Source organism: Schistocerca serialis, chromosome 1, assembly GCF_023864345.2.
Source record: "Schistocerca serialis cubense isolate TAMUIC-IGC-003099 chromosome 1, iqSchSeri2.2, whole genome shotgun sequence".
In the NCBI taxonomy this organism is placed as follows: Eukaryota; Metazoa; Arthropoda; class Insecta; order Orthoptera; family Acrididae; genus Schistocerca; species Schistocerca serialis.
This window is the reverse complement of record NC_064638.1, coordinates 487,848,216-487,867,770: the sequence shown is the minus strand read 5'-3', so window position 1 is coordinate 487,867,770 and position 19,555 is coordinate 487,848,216. Positions and strand designations below refer to the sequence as shown.

Genomic DNA, 19,555 nt, shown 5'->3' with positions numbered 1-19,555 from the left:
TGTTTGTGTGTGTTATTTTCGACAAAGACCTTGTTGGCCGAAATCTAACTTTCCGGCAGTCTTTTTGTTGCGCCTCTCTGCGACTCAACATCTCCGCTATATGGTGAGTAGCAACTATCCTTTTCATGATATTATTACATGCCATCCTCGATTTTCCATTGTTTGAAAGCTGTTGTAAATATTTTATGACATCTGATAGTCTGTGGACAGATACTGGTTGAATAACAAGGGAAATTTTTATCGACAGCTCTTGGCACTGAATCGTGAAGTTTTTAAAATATTTAGGAACTGTGGGATTTAATCTTCTTCACATTTATCGATTCAGTGCCTCCTCATTAGTTATTATATACAGCCACCTAATTTTAAACATTGATTTTTAGCACCACATTTGAAAAGCTTTTGATCTCTTCTTGTCTGAGTTGTTTATCGTCCACGTTAGTTCGCCCCCGGTAGCTGAATGGTTCTACCCTCTGTAATAAAAAACTGAGTGAATGGATGAACTAAGAACCTAAATGGGTGTCATCGGACGTCCGCCCCGAACAAATTCAACGAACAATGTAGAACAAAATGAGACAAAAAAAGTGATCAGCGCGTCTCCAGAATGTCAGTCCTAAGGGCCCGGGTTCGATTCCCGGCTGGGTCGGAGATTTTCTCCACTTAGGGACTGGGTGTTGTGTTGTCCTAATCATCATTTGATCCCCATCGACGCGCAAGTTGCCGAAGTGGCGTCAAATCGAGAGACTTGCACCCGGCGAACGGTCTACCCGGCTGCAGGCCCTAGTCACACGACATTTACATTTATCGTCCACGTTTCACCTCTGCACAATGCAGCGCTCCAGTCATACACTCAGAAAAGAGTTGCTAACTCTTAAATTTATATCTGACTTTGATGAATTTCTCTTATTCAGAAACGTTTTTCTTGTTTAGTCAGTCTACATTTTGTATCCCCTGTACATTGGGACTTATTTTGCTGCCTGAAAAGCGAAACTTATTGAAAAATGGAGGAGTAACTGGAATATTTCATGGGTATTTTTATTCTCCGTTCAGGAAAAAGAATACAACTGTACAACAAACAAAGACGATATGAATATTGAAGTTAATAATTTATTGACAAAGAACTAAAATATACATATACACAATGATTAGTTTTTTGTTGATTTGTACTTTGTTCTGTTTCGAGCACACGAATCTAGTTGATTAGAACAACTGTCTGTACTAAGCGTGCGGCAATATTGATTCGAAAATATGCCCTTATTGCTGTAGTCACACACCTAACAGTAACTAGTCCAAAATAGAACACCATCACATTTTCATATTTGAAAAAATAAAGCGTCCTATCTGGAGTGCCTACGCTGAATTGGTCACTTGCTGGTACTCCTCCTTGTAGTAGCGGGGCGCTGGGTGCCTACAGTCAGTCGGCCTTCCCACATGACGTCGCGGCCAAGGAGCAGCTGCCTCTATGCTAGAAGGGGCGCTCTAGACCCTTCCCTAGCCCTGCGCCGCTCCCAGCAGCAGGTGCATCAGAGGCCCCAGCAGACTGCCCTCTTCAACTGCCCCCACTGGCCTGCCGTCTCCGCCCCCCGAGTCCACCTCTGACGTCGGTGAGGTCGACGTTGTCGTGCTGGTTAGCTTCGCCAGGTATTTGCCACAGCGCTGTTGAGCCACGAACATGTACTCTGCTCAAAATAGAATGACATCATCGGTGAAATCGAAACATATGTCACAAACGAACTAAAATTGTTATATTAAGGACTGAAGATCCTCGAGGTCAAGGTCGTAAGTAAATTTTTATTACAAGGTGATCTAATAACTTACTCGTGACGCTCTCTGCTGTGGGATATTACAAACACTGATTACAATGTGGTAGTTACTAAGTTTTAACGGTATAAAGCCTTATTTCTATGACTTTTGCTATATTTGATTGGTTATGAACAGTGTAAAGTTATATTACCTACACGTTCCGTGTGGATTTTGTCATTTTAAAAAAGATTTGATCGATGTGTTCAGCCGTTATGACTATTACACTAATCGAGAATGTTTTTATGACCCTAAATGGCTCGTGTGTAGCTGAAACTAGTAACCGAAATAAAAATTTATTTGAGATCTTGACGTCGAGGATCTTTAATCCTTAATTGAAAATTACGAGAGATCGCTTATCTCCAACGTTGACAATGTCAAGAAACATGAACTACAATTCGACCATATTTCATGCTTCGTGCGGAACATTTATGTGTGGCGATGTGTGATAAGGGGGTAGGCCATTAGATGTGATAAATATGGATGGTAGGAAAGATTTATTGACTTTAACTACTTACAACAAATTCAGCAGATTATTTATAATTTAGTTAAAGATAAACAAAAAAGAAACTATTGTAACAACTTGGAGTAAACTTCTGTTGGACAACATACTACATCATTTTGCAACTCTAAAGTACTATAGAACCGACGATTCCATCGTCTTTGCAGCGGTCCTCTACAAGGTGAGAAAACTACTGGCTTCTGCGCATAGTCTTCCATATACACGAGGGCTATCCGGAACGTGAAGTCCGATCGGTCGCAAAATTTTTAAATTTTGCCGAAGTAAAAACGCAATGCGTAAACTTTGCATATGACTGTTTTTAGTTCATTCATTGCAGTGAACGAAATGTATAAAAGATACTTGAATTTTATTTAAAGCTGAGATCAGAAGGATATCTCACTTCTTTTTGGAGTTATTGAGTTTTATTGCTGAAGGACGGCCTCGTGCGAAGCGCACATTCACGTCCTTGCGTATCGCGAATCATGTTGTCATAACAATCGTCATATCTCATATACGATTCAAGATATCAAATGATAGCACGCAATGAGGCACATATATTCGAAATTTTTATTAACCGAGATATGGAAGTAACTCGTCTGCAGCAGTAGGCGGGGGAGGGGGGGGGGGGGGGTCGGCGGCTCAGGACGCATTCAGACATCCATAGTTCAGAATGAAAACCAAAGTGGCGCGCATATACACGTCCACAATAACTGGAGAAAGCCGTAGCAGGGCATGTATACAAGCCCATAGCAGCGAAAAGGGTTAAAACTCTTAAATGTTTTCCACCACCAAGGAAACGTAAATTTCAACTTCATTCAGCTACCCGTTGCTGAGAAAAAAAGGGTTTTTTAACTGTTTGCCACAGGCAATCAGAGAACTAAGCGTTCCTAAGAGGGTCCAGTTTGCATCGTTTAAGGTAAAAAGTACAGGGTGGTCCAAAAGTCCGGAAACACCCTCATAAAATTCGAATGGAGTAGCAAACAATGAAACAGAGTCCCTACACACGAGGAACGGGAAGGGGGAAACTTTATAGGCTATGCTATCAAGATGGCGGCCATCTTGAAAGCCGCCATCTTGGATTCAACTCCAAAATTTCAAATGGGAATGTGGTCATGTGACATATCAAACACCTAGAGAATTTCACCAGAAAACAATGCCGTTGTTATTTTAAACATAGCTTTATTCATTCTCGGGTTATAGCAGCAGCAGTGGGAAGCTCGGCAGCGTGAGTATTACGCATTGAGAAGTCATAAAATGGAGTCTGAAACGGTGCAAAGTGACTATCCCATGCCTGCTATGTTACATGTGTTTAACTGTTAGATATCATTTACTCATGCTAACGTTTTAATCATTGTTTCCTTATTTTCAGGTTACAAAACGTCTTTAACACATGAAGAACGCATTGAAATCATCTTGATATCAGGAGAAAGAAGCACAGTCGTCACCCAACCAGACAGCCCATCACTCGCAGCGCATTTGCCAAGCTTTTGGCCAAATTCTGAGCAACAGGTTCTGTCGCAGATAAACCTAAGGCTGGAAGACCAAAATCCGCCACCGATGAAGCAACAACAGTGAGCGTGTTGGCATTATTTAGCAAGAGTCCGAGTACTCGTCGTCTGTCACAAGAATGTGGGGTTAGCTGTACCTCCATACTGCGAATTTTATCGCAGCACAAATGGCACCCGTTCAAAATTCAGCTGCTCCAACATCTGTACGAGGATGACCCAGATAGTCGGGTTCAGTTCGCAGAATGGGTGACACAGCAGCTGCAGATAAACCCACGTTTCCCCTATCAGGTGCTGTTCAGTGATGAAGCCCATTTCTTTATCAGTGGTGAAGTGAACAAGCAGAATCACAGATACTGGTCCGACACATATCCGCAATGGATTGATGCTTCCAAAACGGTCGACTCACAAAAGTGATGGTCTGGTGTGGTGTGGGGTGTGGGGTACCAAAGTCGTTGGATTTTTTTTATTGATGGTACGTTAACAGCCAACGAGTATGTGAGGTTATTGGATGAAGAAGTGTTTCCCTTGTTGTTAACAGAGGACGGAACATTTCCGGAATTCTTCCAGCATGATGGAGCTCCACCACATTAGGGGCACAATGTGCGAGCATACCTGGATGTGCAGTTCCCTCAAAAGTGGATTGGTCATAGGGGTGCTGTGGAGTGGCCACCAAGTTCACCAGATTTGACTCCTTTGGATTTTTATCTTTGGAGTCATGTCAAAGCACTGGTTTATTCTGTGAAAATACGAGATTTCCATCATCTAAAGCAGCACATTGTTGATGGGTGTGGTCAAATTCAGCCAGATGTGTTGGTCAAAGTTCATCAGGACTGGGTTTGGACGATAGCATTAACAATCCAACATAATGGACAACATATCGAGCCATTCCTATGACTGTTGGTGGTCTCTCGTGACTGTGTAACATCGGCGTAATGTCTCTTCGGCACATAACACACATGCTGCCGAACGTCCCACCGCTGCCACATGTAAATGGCTATAACCCGAGAATGAATAAAGCTATGTTTAAAGTAACAACGGCATTGTTTTTCTGGTGAAATTCTCTAGCTGTTTGATATGTCACATGGCCACATTCCCATTTGAAATTTTGGAGTTGAATCCAAGATGGCGGCTTTCAAGGTGGCCGCCATGTTGGTGGCATAGCCTATAAAGTTTCCCCCTTCCCGTTCCTCGAGTGTAGGGACTCTGTTTCATTGTTTGCTACTCCATTTGAATTTTATGAGGGTGTTTCCAGACTTTTGGACCGCCCTGTAGTATGAGGTTTCCGTAACGCTACCGCAATCCGCGTAAAGTTATGATGTATTCTAAAGTATACTGAGGAGGACGCAGTATGGATGGGAACATCGACCGGTTAACACCGATAGCAATATTTTAGTTCCGAATAACCGGTATTTTTCGGTATTTGTTTGGTGTCGGTTATAACAGGTACTTTTCTTTTCACTAATAACCCGGTTAAAAACCGAAATGTCAAATAGCCATAGCAGCAGAGCTAAAGTTTTTTCGTTTTTAAACAAACCCTTTTTAAAGTAATTTTTATTCGCAAAATTTGCATTGCTTTGAAATATTCCGTTATCACAGAAAATGGCAAAACCTATCAGTGCTATTTTAACAACAATGGTGATAGAAACGAGCAACATACACATGGCATAAGAATTGGAACAACATTGCCGAGACAATGATGTACCTGTTATAATGTGGCGTGGCGTATTAGTTGGTATGCATGTCCATACAGTGTGCAAGACTTCCCCCATCTGACCTATTGGTAGTTTCTCACTATCGTCGTTGGATATCAACTGTATTACAGAATGGCACATCCCCAGTCTGGGTTTAGTTTACGAAGTGCGGTATCAATGAAGTACAATGCTTCATTACTCTGTTAGATTAAAAAATGGGAGAACTCACAACAAACTTGTGACGTATTGTAAGGAGGAAACTTAAAATTATCATGAAACTTCCTGGCAGATTAAAACTGTGTGCCGGACTGAGACTCGAGCTCGGGACCTTTGCCTTTGCGGGCAAGTGCTCTACCTTTTTTTTTTTTAGTCTCATTTTGTTTACTTTTGTTCGTTGCATCTGCTCGGGGCGGACGTCATAAGACATCCGGTTAAGTTCGTTGTTGATCGATTAGCTCAGTTTTTTTATTACAGAGGGCTGCTAACCCTCTGACCGAACACGCTGAGCTACCGTGCCGGCGTAAAATATTTGGTCGGGGCGGACGTCACAAGACATCCGTTCAAAGTGATCGTTGGTTCCTTGACTCAGTTTTTTTATTACAGAGAGCACGCAGCCCTCTGGCCGAACACGCTGAGCTACCGTGCCGGCTATTTTTTTTATGTTCGTTGCATCTGCTCGGAGCGGACGTCGTAAGACATCCGTTTAAGTTCGTTGTTTATCGATTAACTCAGTTTTTTTTTATTACAGAGGGCACATAACCCTCTGACCGAACACGCTGAGCTACCACCAACTGAGCTACCCAAGCACGACTCACGCCCCGTCCTCAGAGCTTTAATTCCGCCAGTACCTCGTCTCCTACCTTCCAAACTTCGAAGAAGCACTTGCCCGCGAAAGGCAGAAGTCCCGATTTCGAGTCTCGGTCCGGCACACTGTTTTAATCTGCCAGGAAGTTTCATATCAGCGCACACTCCACTGCAGAGTGAAAATCTCATTCTGGTTAAAATTATCAGTTCATTCATAGTTACAATAAAAACAGAAAACAGCTGATTTGCTGCCTGCGTCTACGTAACATGCCTTTCTCTGCTTTTAGCATTTGAGAACGGACAAATTAACACGAAAAATAGAGTGCTTCAGCCACAGTTTTCACCCTTAATGTCCAAATAGTGGTATGCTCCCAGACTGCATCAAAAAATTAGCATCTACAAGAGAATACTGGTGACTTTTGTAGAAGTTAACCACCTGTCACTTTCAGAGAAAAGCAGCGAATGGAGTTCAAACTAAGTTTTCTTTCATTTGCTCATTTAATTTAGTGTTTTGATTACATGTATGTTGAAAAAGAGGCAATCGAAATTTTTCAGTCTTTGTTCGAGTTCTACATTTATTACAGGAAAAAACATGATAAAAAACCGAAAGTCGGTTATTTCAGAAACCTGTTACTTTGAGCGTTTTTAACAGTTCGGCAAAACTGGTGTTGAAAAATAAAAAACAAATAGATCCGAAAACCGGTTGTTTCAGCGATAACCGCCATTCCTAGGACGCAGATTGCGGAGCACTTACTGTTCTTGCGGCAGCGGTTGGAGCACTGGAGCTCGCAGAGAGACCGGAAGCCCCGGTACTTGCCGGTACCCTCCTGGCGGGCGCACAGCGGCCGGTACACCGGCTCAGGCAGGCACTCGCAGTTAGAGCACAGCTGCGCCCTGCACACCTCCGCCATCACCAGCAGCAAGCAACCTGCAACACAAGTCCGTCGTCAGGGACTGACGTACGGCAGCAAGCTTCCAGGAAGGTACATGGTGTCCAGCAAAGTTCTGCCTGAATTCAAAATTACACTACTGGCCATTAAAATTGCTACACCAAGAAGAAATGCAGATGATAAACGGGTATTCATTGGACAAATATATTATACTAGAACTGACATGTGATTACATTTTCACGCAATTTGGGTGCATAGATCCTGAGAAATCAGTACCCAGAACAACCACCTCTGGCCGCAATAACGGCATTGATACGCCTGGGCATTGAGTCAAACGGAGCTTGGATGGCATGTACAGGTACAGCTGCCCATGCAGCTTCAACACGATACTACAGTTCATCAAGAATAGTGACTGGCGTATTGTGACGAGCCAGTTGCTCAGCCACCAATGGCCAGACGTTTTCAGTTGGTGAGAGATCTGGAGAATGTGCTGGGTAGGGCAGGAGTCGAACATTTTCTGTACCCAGAAAGGCCCGTACAGGATCTGCAACATGTGGTCGTGCATTATCCTGCTGAAATGTAGGGTTTCTCAGGGATCGAATGAAGGGTAGAGCCACGGGTCATAACACATCTGAAATGTAACGTCCACTGTCAAAGTGCCGTCAATGCGAACAAGAGGTGACCGAGACGTGTAACCAATGGCACCCCAGGCAATCACGCTGGATGATACGCCAGTATGGCGATGACGAATACACGGTTCCAATGTGCGTTCACCGCGATGTCGCCAAACACGGATGCGACCATCATGATGCTGTAAACAGAACCTGGATTCATCCGAAAAAATGACGTTTTGCCATTCGTGCACCCAGGTTCGTCGTTGAGTACACCATCGCAGGCGCTCCCGTCTGTGATGCAGCGTCGAGGGTAACCCCAGCCATGGTCTTCGAGCTGATAGTCCATGCTGCTGCAAACGTCGTCGAACTGTTCGTCCAGATGGTTGTTGTCTTGCAAACGTCACCTTCTGTTGACTCAGGGATCGAGACGTGGCTGCACGATCCGTTACAACCATGCGGATATGATGCCTGTCATCTCGATTGCTAGTGATACGAGGTCGTTGGAATCCAGCACGGCGTTCCGTATTACCCTCCTGAACCCATCGATTCCATATTCTGCTAACAGTCATTGGATCTCGACAGACGCGAGCAGCAATGTCGCTATACGATAAACTGCAATCGCGATAGGCTACAATCTGACCTTCATCAAAGTCGGAAACGTGATGGTACGCATTTCTCTTCCTTACACGAGGCATCACAACAACGTTTCACCAGGCAACGCCGGTCCACTGCTGTTTGTGTATGAGAAATCGGTTGGAATCTTTCCTCATGTCAGCACGTTGTAGTGTCGCCACCGGCGCCAACCTTGTGTGAATGCTCAGAAAAGCTAATCATTTGCATATCACAGCATCTTCTTCCTGTTGGTTAAATTTCGCGTCTGTAGCACGTCATCTTGGTGGTGTAGCAATTTTAATGGCCAGTAGTGTAAATCACATCAAAACAAAGCTCGACAGAAGAAGTAGAAAAAAGTACGTACACTGTGACAGCTGCAAGAATTTTATTCAGGAGTTCCGGAACTGTAATTACAAAAGCATTTTAATTACAAAACGTGGTGCCTATAAATAGTACTCTAGAGGCCAGAGCGAACAATTGCACAGCTGAAACGCTAAAAGTGGATAGTTTCTGAACTCCTTCACTCACATTCGCTTCCATTCACTTTAGTAATCAGCACTCTTTAGAGAGCTGATATGACTTCACATGATGATGTCATGTGAGAACTGTGGTATGGAAGGCGATTGATAGACTTCGGTTTATTGGGAGAATTTTAGGGAAGAGTGGTTCACTTGTAGGAGACCGTATATGGGACGCAAGTGCGACATATTCTTGAGTGCTGCTCGTGTGTTTGGTGTTCTACCAGGTCGGACTGAAGGAAGATATCGAGCAATTAAGAGGAGGGCTGCCGGTTCGTTACCGGTAGGAGATGCCTCGGGAGCTCAAATGGGAATCCCTAGAGGAAAGGCGACGTTCTTTTCGAGAAAGACTATTGAGAAACTTTAGAGAACCGGCATCTGAAGCTGACTGACGAACGATTCTACCGCCGCCAACATACACTGCGCGTAGGGACAACAAAGATAAGACACGAGAAATTAGGGCTCATACGGAAGCATACAGACAGTCGTTTTTCCCTCGCTCTCTGTGCGACAAGTAGTGGTACAGCGTACCCTCAGCCACGTCCTGTTCGGTGGCTTGCGAAATATCTGTGTAGTAGATGTAGATGATTTGTCCTTTCAGGGAATTGTGTCAAATATACTTTTTAAACGCAGTCACTACCGCCACGTGACCATACGATTTTATTATTTATTTGTTTCACTTTCGCAATTTTGGTTGTAGAGCCTTTTTCAGCTGCAGGCATAAAACTGAGGTAATGTTCCTTAAATTATGTTTATCATATGTTATCGCATTAAGCTTTTCACTTCGTTACCCATACGATTCATTGGTTTCGGTTTTCACCTTGCACTTCAAAGTGGCTCTACAGCCTAAAACGCTATGGTGAAGTAAATAAATAGTAGAAACTTACCGTAAAGTGGCAGCAATGAGTTAATTTAAAAATAATTTAATATGGTTATTGTGCAGCAAGAAGCGAAGTTACCGCGTTATATCAACATCCAAGATCGACATAAGTTAGAGAGAATTGAGTGCTTGCGCTTCTTTATTGGCTCTGAGCACTATGGGACTCAACTGCTGTGGTCATAAGTCCCCTAGAACTTAGAACTACTTAAACCTAACTAACCTAAGGACAGCACACAACACCCAGCCATCACGAGGCAGAGAAAATCCCTGACCCCTGCTTCTTTATTGGTTCTTACTTGTAACTAATACGTATATTCGTTCACCTGAATTCAAACTACACTTCCATAACAGAAAATCTGACCATTTTTTGTTCAGCACTTGTGCGTCTGCTCCTTCCACAGCTGACGTCCTCGCGAGCACTCTGTACGACGACTCGATTTACTAGCCATGCTATCTCAGAAACGGTTGTTCTTCACACGCTACACAGTGGTAAACGATTTGGGTCTGCCTTTGCTCGGACAAGGTTGCCACGGAATTTACATGTGGTTCAGAATGTTGGGCAATAAAAATGCTGCTGCTGTGGTGTTTGCTCTGCTGTGTTGCATGCAGAGAAAAAGATGGGTGCAAATTGGTTCAAGGAGCGTCAAAGATCATTCACGAAAACTTGCTGCGAGTATTGAGGTTGAACGAAAAAAAATTATCATTACTTTTTGTCTGTTGATGGTACAATATTTGATACATTCCCGGTAATGGTTCACCTCATACATTGGCGTCTCCGTGCATAGGCACTGGCCGCCTATTGATCGAATACGACAAATGTGCCCACAAAACGATCACTTTTCGACCGAGAATCTCAAATCTGACCTGTGTGCACTACCAAAATGAATACGGGATACAGCGTTAAAGCTCAACCCAACCAAAATCCCACTGGTGCTGGTTGGTCATTCTAGGCTCATCAGCCCGAAATATCGGAAATCCGTATCATCTTTAACGCTAAATGGGACAAATATCAACTTCTCTCCTTCAGCAAAGAGTCTAGTAGTAATAACAGATGAAATTCTAAGTTGAAATGTGCGCGTAACTGCAGTGTGCAAGAAGGTATCAGCATCTCTCCATGCCCTACAAAAATATTAAAGCTATTCCTCCCTAGCCTGAAAAATAAGCTTGTACAAACACTTATACATGCAATTCTTGATTAAAGCTATGTGACCCTGCAAAGCTTTCCTCATGAACGCTCACTGCGCCTAGCACTGGTTATGAATGCCTGTGTTTTCGTTGTATTTGTGATATCCGGCTATTTGGTCACATTTCGCCATCGTATGTACAGGCATTTTAGCTGCGTGCAGATAAGCGCAAAGATTTCCAACTCCTTGTCTTCTCTACTGTTTATCAATGAACACTAGCCCTCATTTCTTTCCTCTACCTTAAAGTACTTGTTTGAAAAGCATGGTAGAAACATCCGCTCCTATCAGAGCAAAATCCTTTCTGTCCCATTCAATCGTTCAGCCACTTTCTCGAAGTTCTTCTCTGTAGCGGGCACCTGACTCTGGAATTCAGAAAACAGTTAATGACATATCTACTAAAGCAACAAGAAAGATTACCGTTCTCTCTACATGCCCTCGTTAACCTTGTACATCCGTCTTTCCAACCTATTATACCTCATTTCCCAGTACTCTTAGATGATGCAGTCTCCGTAAATTTCCTTTTTCCCAGAACTCTTTTGTACATCTATAAATTCTTCTTTTATCTGCCACTATCATTATTGTTATTATTGTCATTGCTTTTATTATTACTGTTACCACTATCAGTGGAAGCATCTGCAGTAGTACAAGTACTGCCACTGTTAACTTTACTAGTTGACAGTCAGTATAAATATTTAACCATGCTGCAACTTCAGACACTCAGATCATTTTAATACTAGTTGTCATATTAAGATCATTATTTCTTAGGTGACTAGGATGTAAAAAAAGGTACTGCGTGTGTGTGTGTGTGTGTGTGTGTGTGTGTGAGCGCATGGAACCGTGGACCGATGTAAGACAGGGCCTGATGGCTCTAATCAGATCTGGTTAAATAAGTGAATAAATAAGTGAATGTGGCATCTACTTTTCCATGCATGCTTTTACAACCATTCACTTTCCCTCTCTCTGTTATTGCTTCGGCATTTCACGTTTTCTGTCAGTGTAATTTCTTAATACCTGTATTCCCTGTTACCTACTTCATTTCCTGCATTTTTGTATTTTCACCTTTTGGCATTACATTCAACATCATGTGTTGTTATCCAAGGATTTTTACTGCACCTTTTTCCCGCTTTGATCCTCTGCTGCCTTCACTGTTTCATCTCTCAAATGTGCCCATTCGTCTTGTGGTGTATTCCTTTCCCCTGTTTTAGTTAATGGTTGGATAAAGGTCCCTTTCAGATTCTCGATGACCTCTGGGTCTTAACTTATCCAGATCACATTTCCTTTTTGTTATCTCTTTTGTTGTAAACTGCAGTTCATAACCAATAAATTATGGTCAATCTGCACGTACCTATGGCAATTTTGCTGGGTAAAATTTGGGTTCGATAACTCTGCCATACCATTATATAATGCATCTGAAATCTTCTGGTGTCTCCAAGTCTACCCAACATATGCAATCCTCTTTCATAATTTTTGAATCGAGTGTCAGCAATGGCCAAATTACGCTCTTTGCAAAATTCTAGCAAGTGGCTTTCAGAATTAATTTTTTGTCCCCCTTAAAGCCTTAACTGTATGAATAATTTGTTTTATGTCATCACACTTTCTTTCAAGCTCTTAATCATCTGTGGTGTTAATAGGTATGTAAACTTGTTCCACTAGGGGGACGCGGAGGGGGCAAATCGTATCATCCGGCCAGGGCGACAGTTTTTGGGGGCCGAAAAGTTTTAAATTTCGATATGGCTCCAAAACGATAAATTAAGCAAAATGAAGTTTTTATGGAGAGGAGTCAGAATAAGTGGGAAACACAAATCATTCTCAAAATCTACTGTCTTAAGGGGAATTATCTACGATATTGTGGAACAGATGAGAAATAAAGCGCTGGATTTCGTTGCTATGAGTGTGTCTTTCAAAATAGTAAAGCTTGCTATTGGTAGTGCTGCCAACTCAGTTTCTACCAGGCGCCTACTCAACACTTGAAATGTGCCTACGTTAACTTGAAAGATCTACAGAAGAGAAAAACTGTATAATAAAGAAATAAAGATAAATCTCAGCATATGATGGCGTAATTGTCCTTATACAGCAACCTTACATATCTACATCTACATATATACTCCGCAAGCCACCAAGCGGCGTGAGGCGGAGGGTACAATTCGGGCCAAAGTTATATTTCCCCCCGTCTGTTCCACTTGCGGATCGGGCGAGGAAAAAACGACTGTCTGAACGCCTCAGAACGAGCTCTAATTTCCCTTATCTTTGAATGGTGATCATTGTGCGATTTGAAAGTTGGTGGTAATAATATATGCTCTACATTCTCTGCGAAGATCGGATTTCGGAATTTAGTAAGCAGCCCCTTCCGTTTAGCTAGTCGTCTATCTGCAAGTGTACCCCACTTCAAACTTTCTATGAGATTTGTAACGCTCCTGTGATGGCTAAATGTACCAGTCACGAATCTTGCCTCTCTTCTTTGGACCCTCTCAACCTCTTGAATCAGACCCAAATGGTAAGGGTCCCACTGTGAGGTAACGGGCGAATTGTGGCGCCCTGGAAAGATTGTAAGTTCGGAGTTGGCGCGGCCGCACGGGTCGCTGAGGCAGCGTGGGCCCGGCTGCAAACACGTGGTGCCAATCGTTAGCCGGACGAGAGGGGTAGCCCCAGCGCATGGCCCAGTCGCGTACCTGGGAATTCCATTGTGACGCTGTATCGATGAAGGAGACGCGCTGGGAGTGCCAAAGATGGCGGAATTTCTGAAACCTTAATGGTAGACATTTCACAGTTCGTATAGAAATTAATAGTAGCCAGATGAATAATGATACCTCAAAAAGAAACAAGTACATTACTATTATCTGCACGACGATTCTGATGGTGTAATCAGATTTTCAATATATTTATTAGTTTAAAGTTTAGTATCTGATGATAAATTATACAAGTAATACCCAGCAACGAATTTCCAAAATCTAAACGCTTCATCCCATTTCGTCGATCGACGTGTCATTAGAAAGCTATTAGTGTAAACCTAAATTGGCGTAAATTACAGGCATGTAACTTGAATAGGACATGAGTTATTGTAGGTCAAAGTGGCCGATTACTATCGATCGCGTCGGGCCATAAATACTCCACAGTTACACACACAAAAAAAGGTAGCAGCATGCTTATAAATACATTTATTCAGCTATGTCTTTGTTTATATCCGATATATATAGTATTCATGAAGAAGTTGGTTAAATATTTACTGTGTTTTAAAAAGCACAGAGACATTAGACTACTGACCTACCTTTTGTTGCTACTCCTTTGATATATGTTTATTTAATTTGTTTAGGTGTTTAATAATGTGTGTTAGAGCGTGTTTATGGTCCAGCCGTATGAATATTTATTTAATTTCAAGTTATTTAAATGTAAATCCAGTATTTGGTATCTGTTTCAGTATGTTTGTGAGTGCACGTTGGCTTGGAGACATGGAGGGAGCGCTCTAGCCAATCACAGCTCTCGTTACTAACAAGGGAACCTCCCCATCGCACCCCCCTCAGATTTAGTTATAAGTTGGCACAGTGGATAGGCCTTGATAAACTGAACACAGATCAATTGAGAAAACAGGAAGAAGTTGTGTGGAACTGTGAAAAAATAAGCAAAATATACACACTGAGTATTCCATGGGCCACATAGACAACATCATGGAGAATTGCAGTTCAGGAGTGCCGTGGTCCCGTGGTAGAGTGAGCAGCTGCGGAACGACAAGTCCTTGGTTCAAGTCTTCCCTCGAGTGAAAATTTTACTTTCTTTATTTTTACATATTTATTATCTGTCCGTTCGTTCATTGACGTCTCTGTTCACTGTAATAAGTTTAGTGTCTGTGTTTTGCGACCGCATCGCAAAACCGTGCGATTAGTAGACGAAAGGACGTGCCTCTCCAATGGGAACCGAAAACATTTGATCGCAAGGTCATAGGTCAACCGATTCCTCCACAGGAAAACACATCTGATATATTCTATACGACACTGGTGACGGCATGTGCGTCACATGACAGGAATATGCTGTCGACCCACCTAACTTGTACACTTGGCGAATGGGTAAAAAGATTCTTCTACCTTGCCCGATTTAGGTTTCCTTGTGGATGTGATAATCACTCCCAAAAAAGTGGTGAAAACATAAGAGTTAGTCACATAAACTAAAAATAAAAAATTAAACTTTTCACTCGATGGAAGATTTGAACCAAGGACCTTCCGTTCCGCAGCTGCTCACGTTACCACGAGACCACGTCGCTCCTCCGTTGCCACTCTTCTTGATGTTGCCTATCTTCCCATGAAGTACTCAGTTTGTATATTTTGCTTATTTTTTCACAGTTCCACACAACTTCTTCCTGTTTTCTCAATTGATCTGTGTTCAGTTTTTCAAGGCCTATCCACTGTGCCAACTTATAACTAAATCTGAGGGGGTGCGATGGGGAGGTTCCCTTGTAAGAGAGGCATAGGGAGGTTGGGGAGGAGCACCGTTTCCGGAGAGGACACGGGGGAGTTCTGGGCAGTGCGAGGTGCTGGACAGTCGCACAGGTCACGGGAAAGGAGTCCAGGACAGTACGGCGCGAGGGACGCACAGTCGGCGGAAAGACTTGGACAGTGGAGCAGTTTGCGCATGGTCGCGGATGATAGAAATATTTCGGAGTGTCGACCTGTGCTATTGTGTGATTTCCGTAGCTTCTGCAGTGAAGACGTAGTATGCGTTCAGGAGTGAATATCTCGCGAGCTATGTTGTTGTTCATAACTAATTACGTGAAGTAGGAATCTATTGTTGCCCTGTTATTCAACTTATATTTTATTTAATTGCTGGACCATCGACACGAATAAGTGTTTTGCAGAAATATACCGCATTCTCAAAAGTACCTCTACTATCGTACTCATCATTTAAAGTCGTTAAGATAGAACCTGCAGATTATATTTAATTGCAATCTTTCATTTATAAATTTATATAATTCGCAATTGCCGAGTGATAGAAACCTTCGACAATTCGATTCATGTGTGTATTCTTATTGTATACTGTAGACTAAGCAGTATTTGGCCTGTAATGCGGCAACTACGTATCCCAGTCTCTAGACAACGAAACCAGCCAAAACTTTTAATATTGCAACGCTGAGTCGGAGGGTAGGTAGTTGAGGGTCACACCATCATTTACTTTTCTTTTGAAAGGCCGCACCATACAGACGAACACACTCTAAGACTGGACGAACTAACGTATTGTAACCTATTTCCTTTGTCGAAGGACTGCATCGCTTCAGAATTCTACCAATAAACCGCAATCTAGAGTTCGCCTTGCCCGTTACTTGTGTAATATGATCATGCCATTTGAGATCATTTCCAGTAGTCACCCCAGATACTTGACGGATGTTACCGCTTCTAAAGACTGGGCATTTATTTTGTACTCGTACATTAATGGGGATTTTTACCTTGTTTACGCAGTAGGTTACAATTACTAATATTGAGAGATAACTGCCAGTCATTACACCACGCATTTATTTTCTGCAAATCCTCATTGCTTTGTTCACAACTTTCGGGTGATACTACTTTCCTGTAGACTACAGCATCATCGCCAAACAGTCTAATGCCGCTGTCAATACCATCAACCGAATCGTTTGTGTAGATCATAAAAAGCAGCGGACCTATTACACTGCGCTGGGGCACACCTGAAGTTACGCATGTTTCTGCTAAAGTCACCCCGTTCGGGACGACATACTGCTCCCTGTCGGTTAGAAAACTATCTATCTAACCGCATATGTCATCGGATAGGCCGTAAGCGTGCACTTTTTGGAGCAAGCGACAGTGCGGAACTGAGCCGAAAGCCTTTCGAAAGTCGAGAAATATGGCATCAACCTGGGAGCCGGTGTCTAGAGCCTGTTGTATATCATGCACAAAGAGGGCCTGATGTGTCTCGCATGACCACTGTTTCCTAAAACCGTGCTGGTTTCTGCAGATGAGCTTCTCAGAGTATAGAAAGGTCATTATGTCTGAACACAAAATATGTTCCATGATTCTACAACAAATCGATGTCAGTGAAATTGGCCGGTAATTATGTGCATCCGATTTTCTACCCTTTTTATAGATTGCTATGACCTGTCCTGTGGAACTTTCCGCTGTCCCAATGATCTCTCATAGATGATGGATAAGAATGGTGCTATATTTGGAGCATAGTCAACATAAAATCTTACAGGGATACCGTCTGAGCCAGATGCCTTCCTGGCGCCTAAGGATCTTAAATATTTTACAGTCCCAGATACACTAAACACTAGGTCAGCCATCCTTGCGTTTGTTCGATAGTTGAAAGGGGGAATGGTGCTGCAGTCCTCTACCGTAAACGAGTTTTTGAAAGCTAGGTTTGGAATTTCGGCCTTCTGCTTATCATCATCAGTTACATTACCCGTACTGTCAGCAAGAGAAGGTATTGAATTATTTGTAGCGTTCATAGATTTTACGTACGACCAAAATTTTTTGAAGTTATTTTTAGAATCTGCAGATAAAATATTGCTTTCAAATTCGTTAAAAGAATCGCTCATTGACCTTTTGACGGCTGCTTTCATTTCGCATAATTTCTGTTTGTCAGCAGGACAGTGGCTACGTTTAAAACGACTGTGCGAAATTCTCTCCTTTCTCAGCAACTTTCTAATATGTTTGTCGTACCGAGATGGATCCTTTCCCTCCCCTATATTTTTGCTAGGCACATACTTCTCTAGCACATGGTGGACAATACCTTTAAATTCCGACCAAAGATGCTCAATATCTTTGTGTCCCGCGGTGAATGCTTCGAGCTGACTATGAAGGTATTCTTAATGACACTTTTATTTGCTTTCCCAAACAAGAAAACTCTACGCTGTTTCTTTGGGTTTTTCTTTTTTTTTTTTTTTTTTTTTTTTTTTTTTTTTTTTTTTTTTTTTTTTTGCACTGACATAGAAGCCACAACGACATTATGGTCGCTAATACCTTCTTCTAGATTAACTTCCTCAAAAAGATCAGGTCTGTTTGTCGCCAAGATATCTAATAAGTTCCCACCTCGAGTTGGTTTTCTAGCCAATTGCTCAAGGTTGTATGCCGATAGCGCTCCTAGAACAACATTACACGAGTCTTTGCTTCTGTCACCTGTGATAAACGTGTAATTTTCCCATTCAATTGATGCCAGATTAAAGTCTCCACCCATAACTAATGGATAATTTGGATATTTATTTCCTATGTACTCAAGACTTCCCCTGAAACGTTCTGCGACGTTTGTTGCGGATGCTGGTGATCTGTAAAAATATCATAATACAATGGTCAATCCTTGTCTGATTGACAGCTTTATCCAAACTATTTCACAGTCCTGCTCAGTATTGATCTCAACTGCGTTTAAACAGCTTTTAACTGCAATGAACACACCACCTCCCATAGCATCAGTCCTATCCTTCCTAAACATTGTCTAATCCGAGTTCAAAATTTCACTGCTATTTATGTCTGGTTTCAACCAGCTTTCCGTACCTAATACAATATTGGCATTGCTATTGTTTATTTCGGAGAGTAACTCTGGGATCTTGTTACATACCTATAGCAGTGTCGCTGAGAAAAACACTTTGTAACAAATAAATAAAGGATAGGTAAAATATGAACAACCCATCCTACACCAAAGTCTATGAATGCGTCACGATGATTGCCACGCGTTATAAGTGGTGCGAAGAGCTGATACAACTTACAAAGCGCATCTTGAACAGCTTTAGAATAAACCAACCATGGATATAATGAGAGCCAGTCCAATCGAAAGGTCCCCTTTATGCCATCTTCATCATTTCTGAAATTGTAATTTTTCTCAGGTTGCCGGCCGCGGTGGTCTAGCGGTTCTAGGCGCTCAGTCCGGAACCACGCGACTGCTACGGTCGCAGGTTCGAATCCTGCCTCGGGCATGGATGTGTGTGATGTCCTTAGGTTAGTTAGGTTTAATTAGTTCTAAGTTCTAGGGGACTGATGACCACAGGTGTTTAGTCCCATAGTGCTCACAGCCATTTTTTTCTCAGGTTGCTATGGATTCAATAAACTCTAATACTTGAAGTAATCGTCCATCTCCTTTTTCCATCAAAGTAATGCCCGACATCGGAAATACTACCCTTTTCATAAAATCACATGAAGTCAGCAGAGTTACTAGGTAGGTCTACTTTTTCTCCATCAGTACAATTAATGGCCTTTTCAGTAGAGGTATTTTAGTTCCTCACTGTTCTCTTGTGATAGTTGATCGCAGGCTGTATATTTCTCAATTCCCTCACTTTCATTTTCGATTTTCATTCAGAAAACTTACGAATATCGGTCATTTTTTCAACCTGTGCTCTATGCTTTTACACTCCAAAAAAGTTGTAAGTAAACCACATTCCTGCACCATTGATCACTTGTAACTCATTGTCGACTACGGAGGAGCTGAGAAGTAATTTCATTCACTGCCGACAATACTTTCAAGCTGCGCCGGCCAGATGAGTTTCCTGACACCGCATTAAAGGGATGCTCGCGCTCAAACGTGGCGCTTAGTTGCAGTAGTGATTACGAAATTAATTAAATGGGTATCCT

The 19,555-nt window shown here is 42.4% G+C and overlaps 1 protein-coding gene across 1 annotated transcript in view; it reads right to left on the bottom strand.

Annotated features, from left to right (window-relative positions):
* Nucleotides 1-1,084: 1,084 nt before the first annotated feature.
* Nucleotides 1,085-19,555, bottom strand: part of LOC126473848 (uncharacterized) — a 32,853-nt gene continuing 14,382 nt past the window's right edge. Inside the window, exons 2-3 of the mRNA XM_050101178.1 lie at nt 7,057-7,230; nt 1,085-1,676 (exon numbers count right to left, since the gene is read on the bottom strand). Of these exons, the coding sequence (XP_049957135.1) occupies nt 1,489-1,676; nt 7,057-7,230 (362 nt within the window). The 3' untranslated portion in view covers nt 1,085-1,488. The remainder of the gene's footprint in view (nt 1,677-7,056; nt 7,231-19,555) is intronic.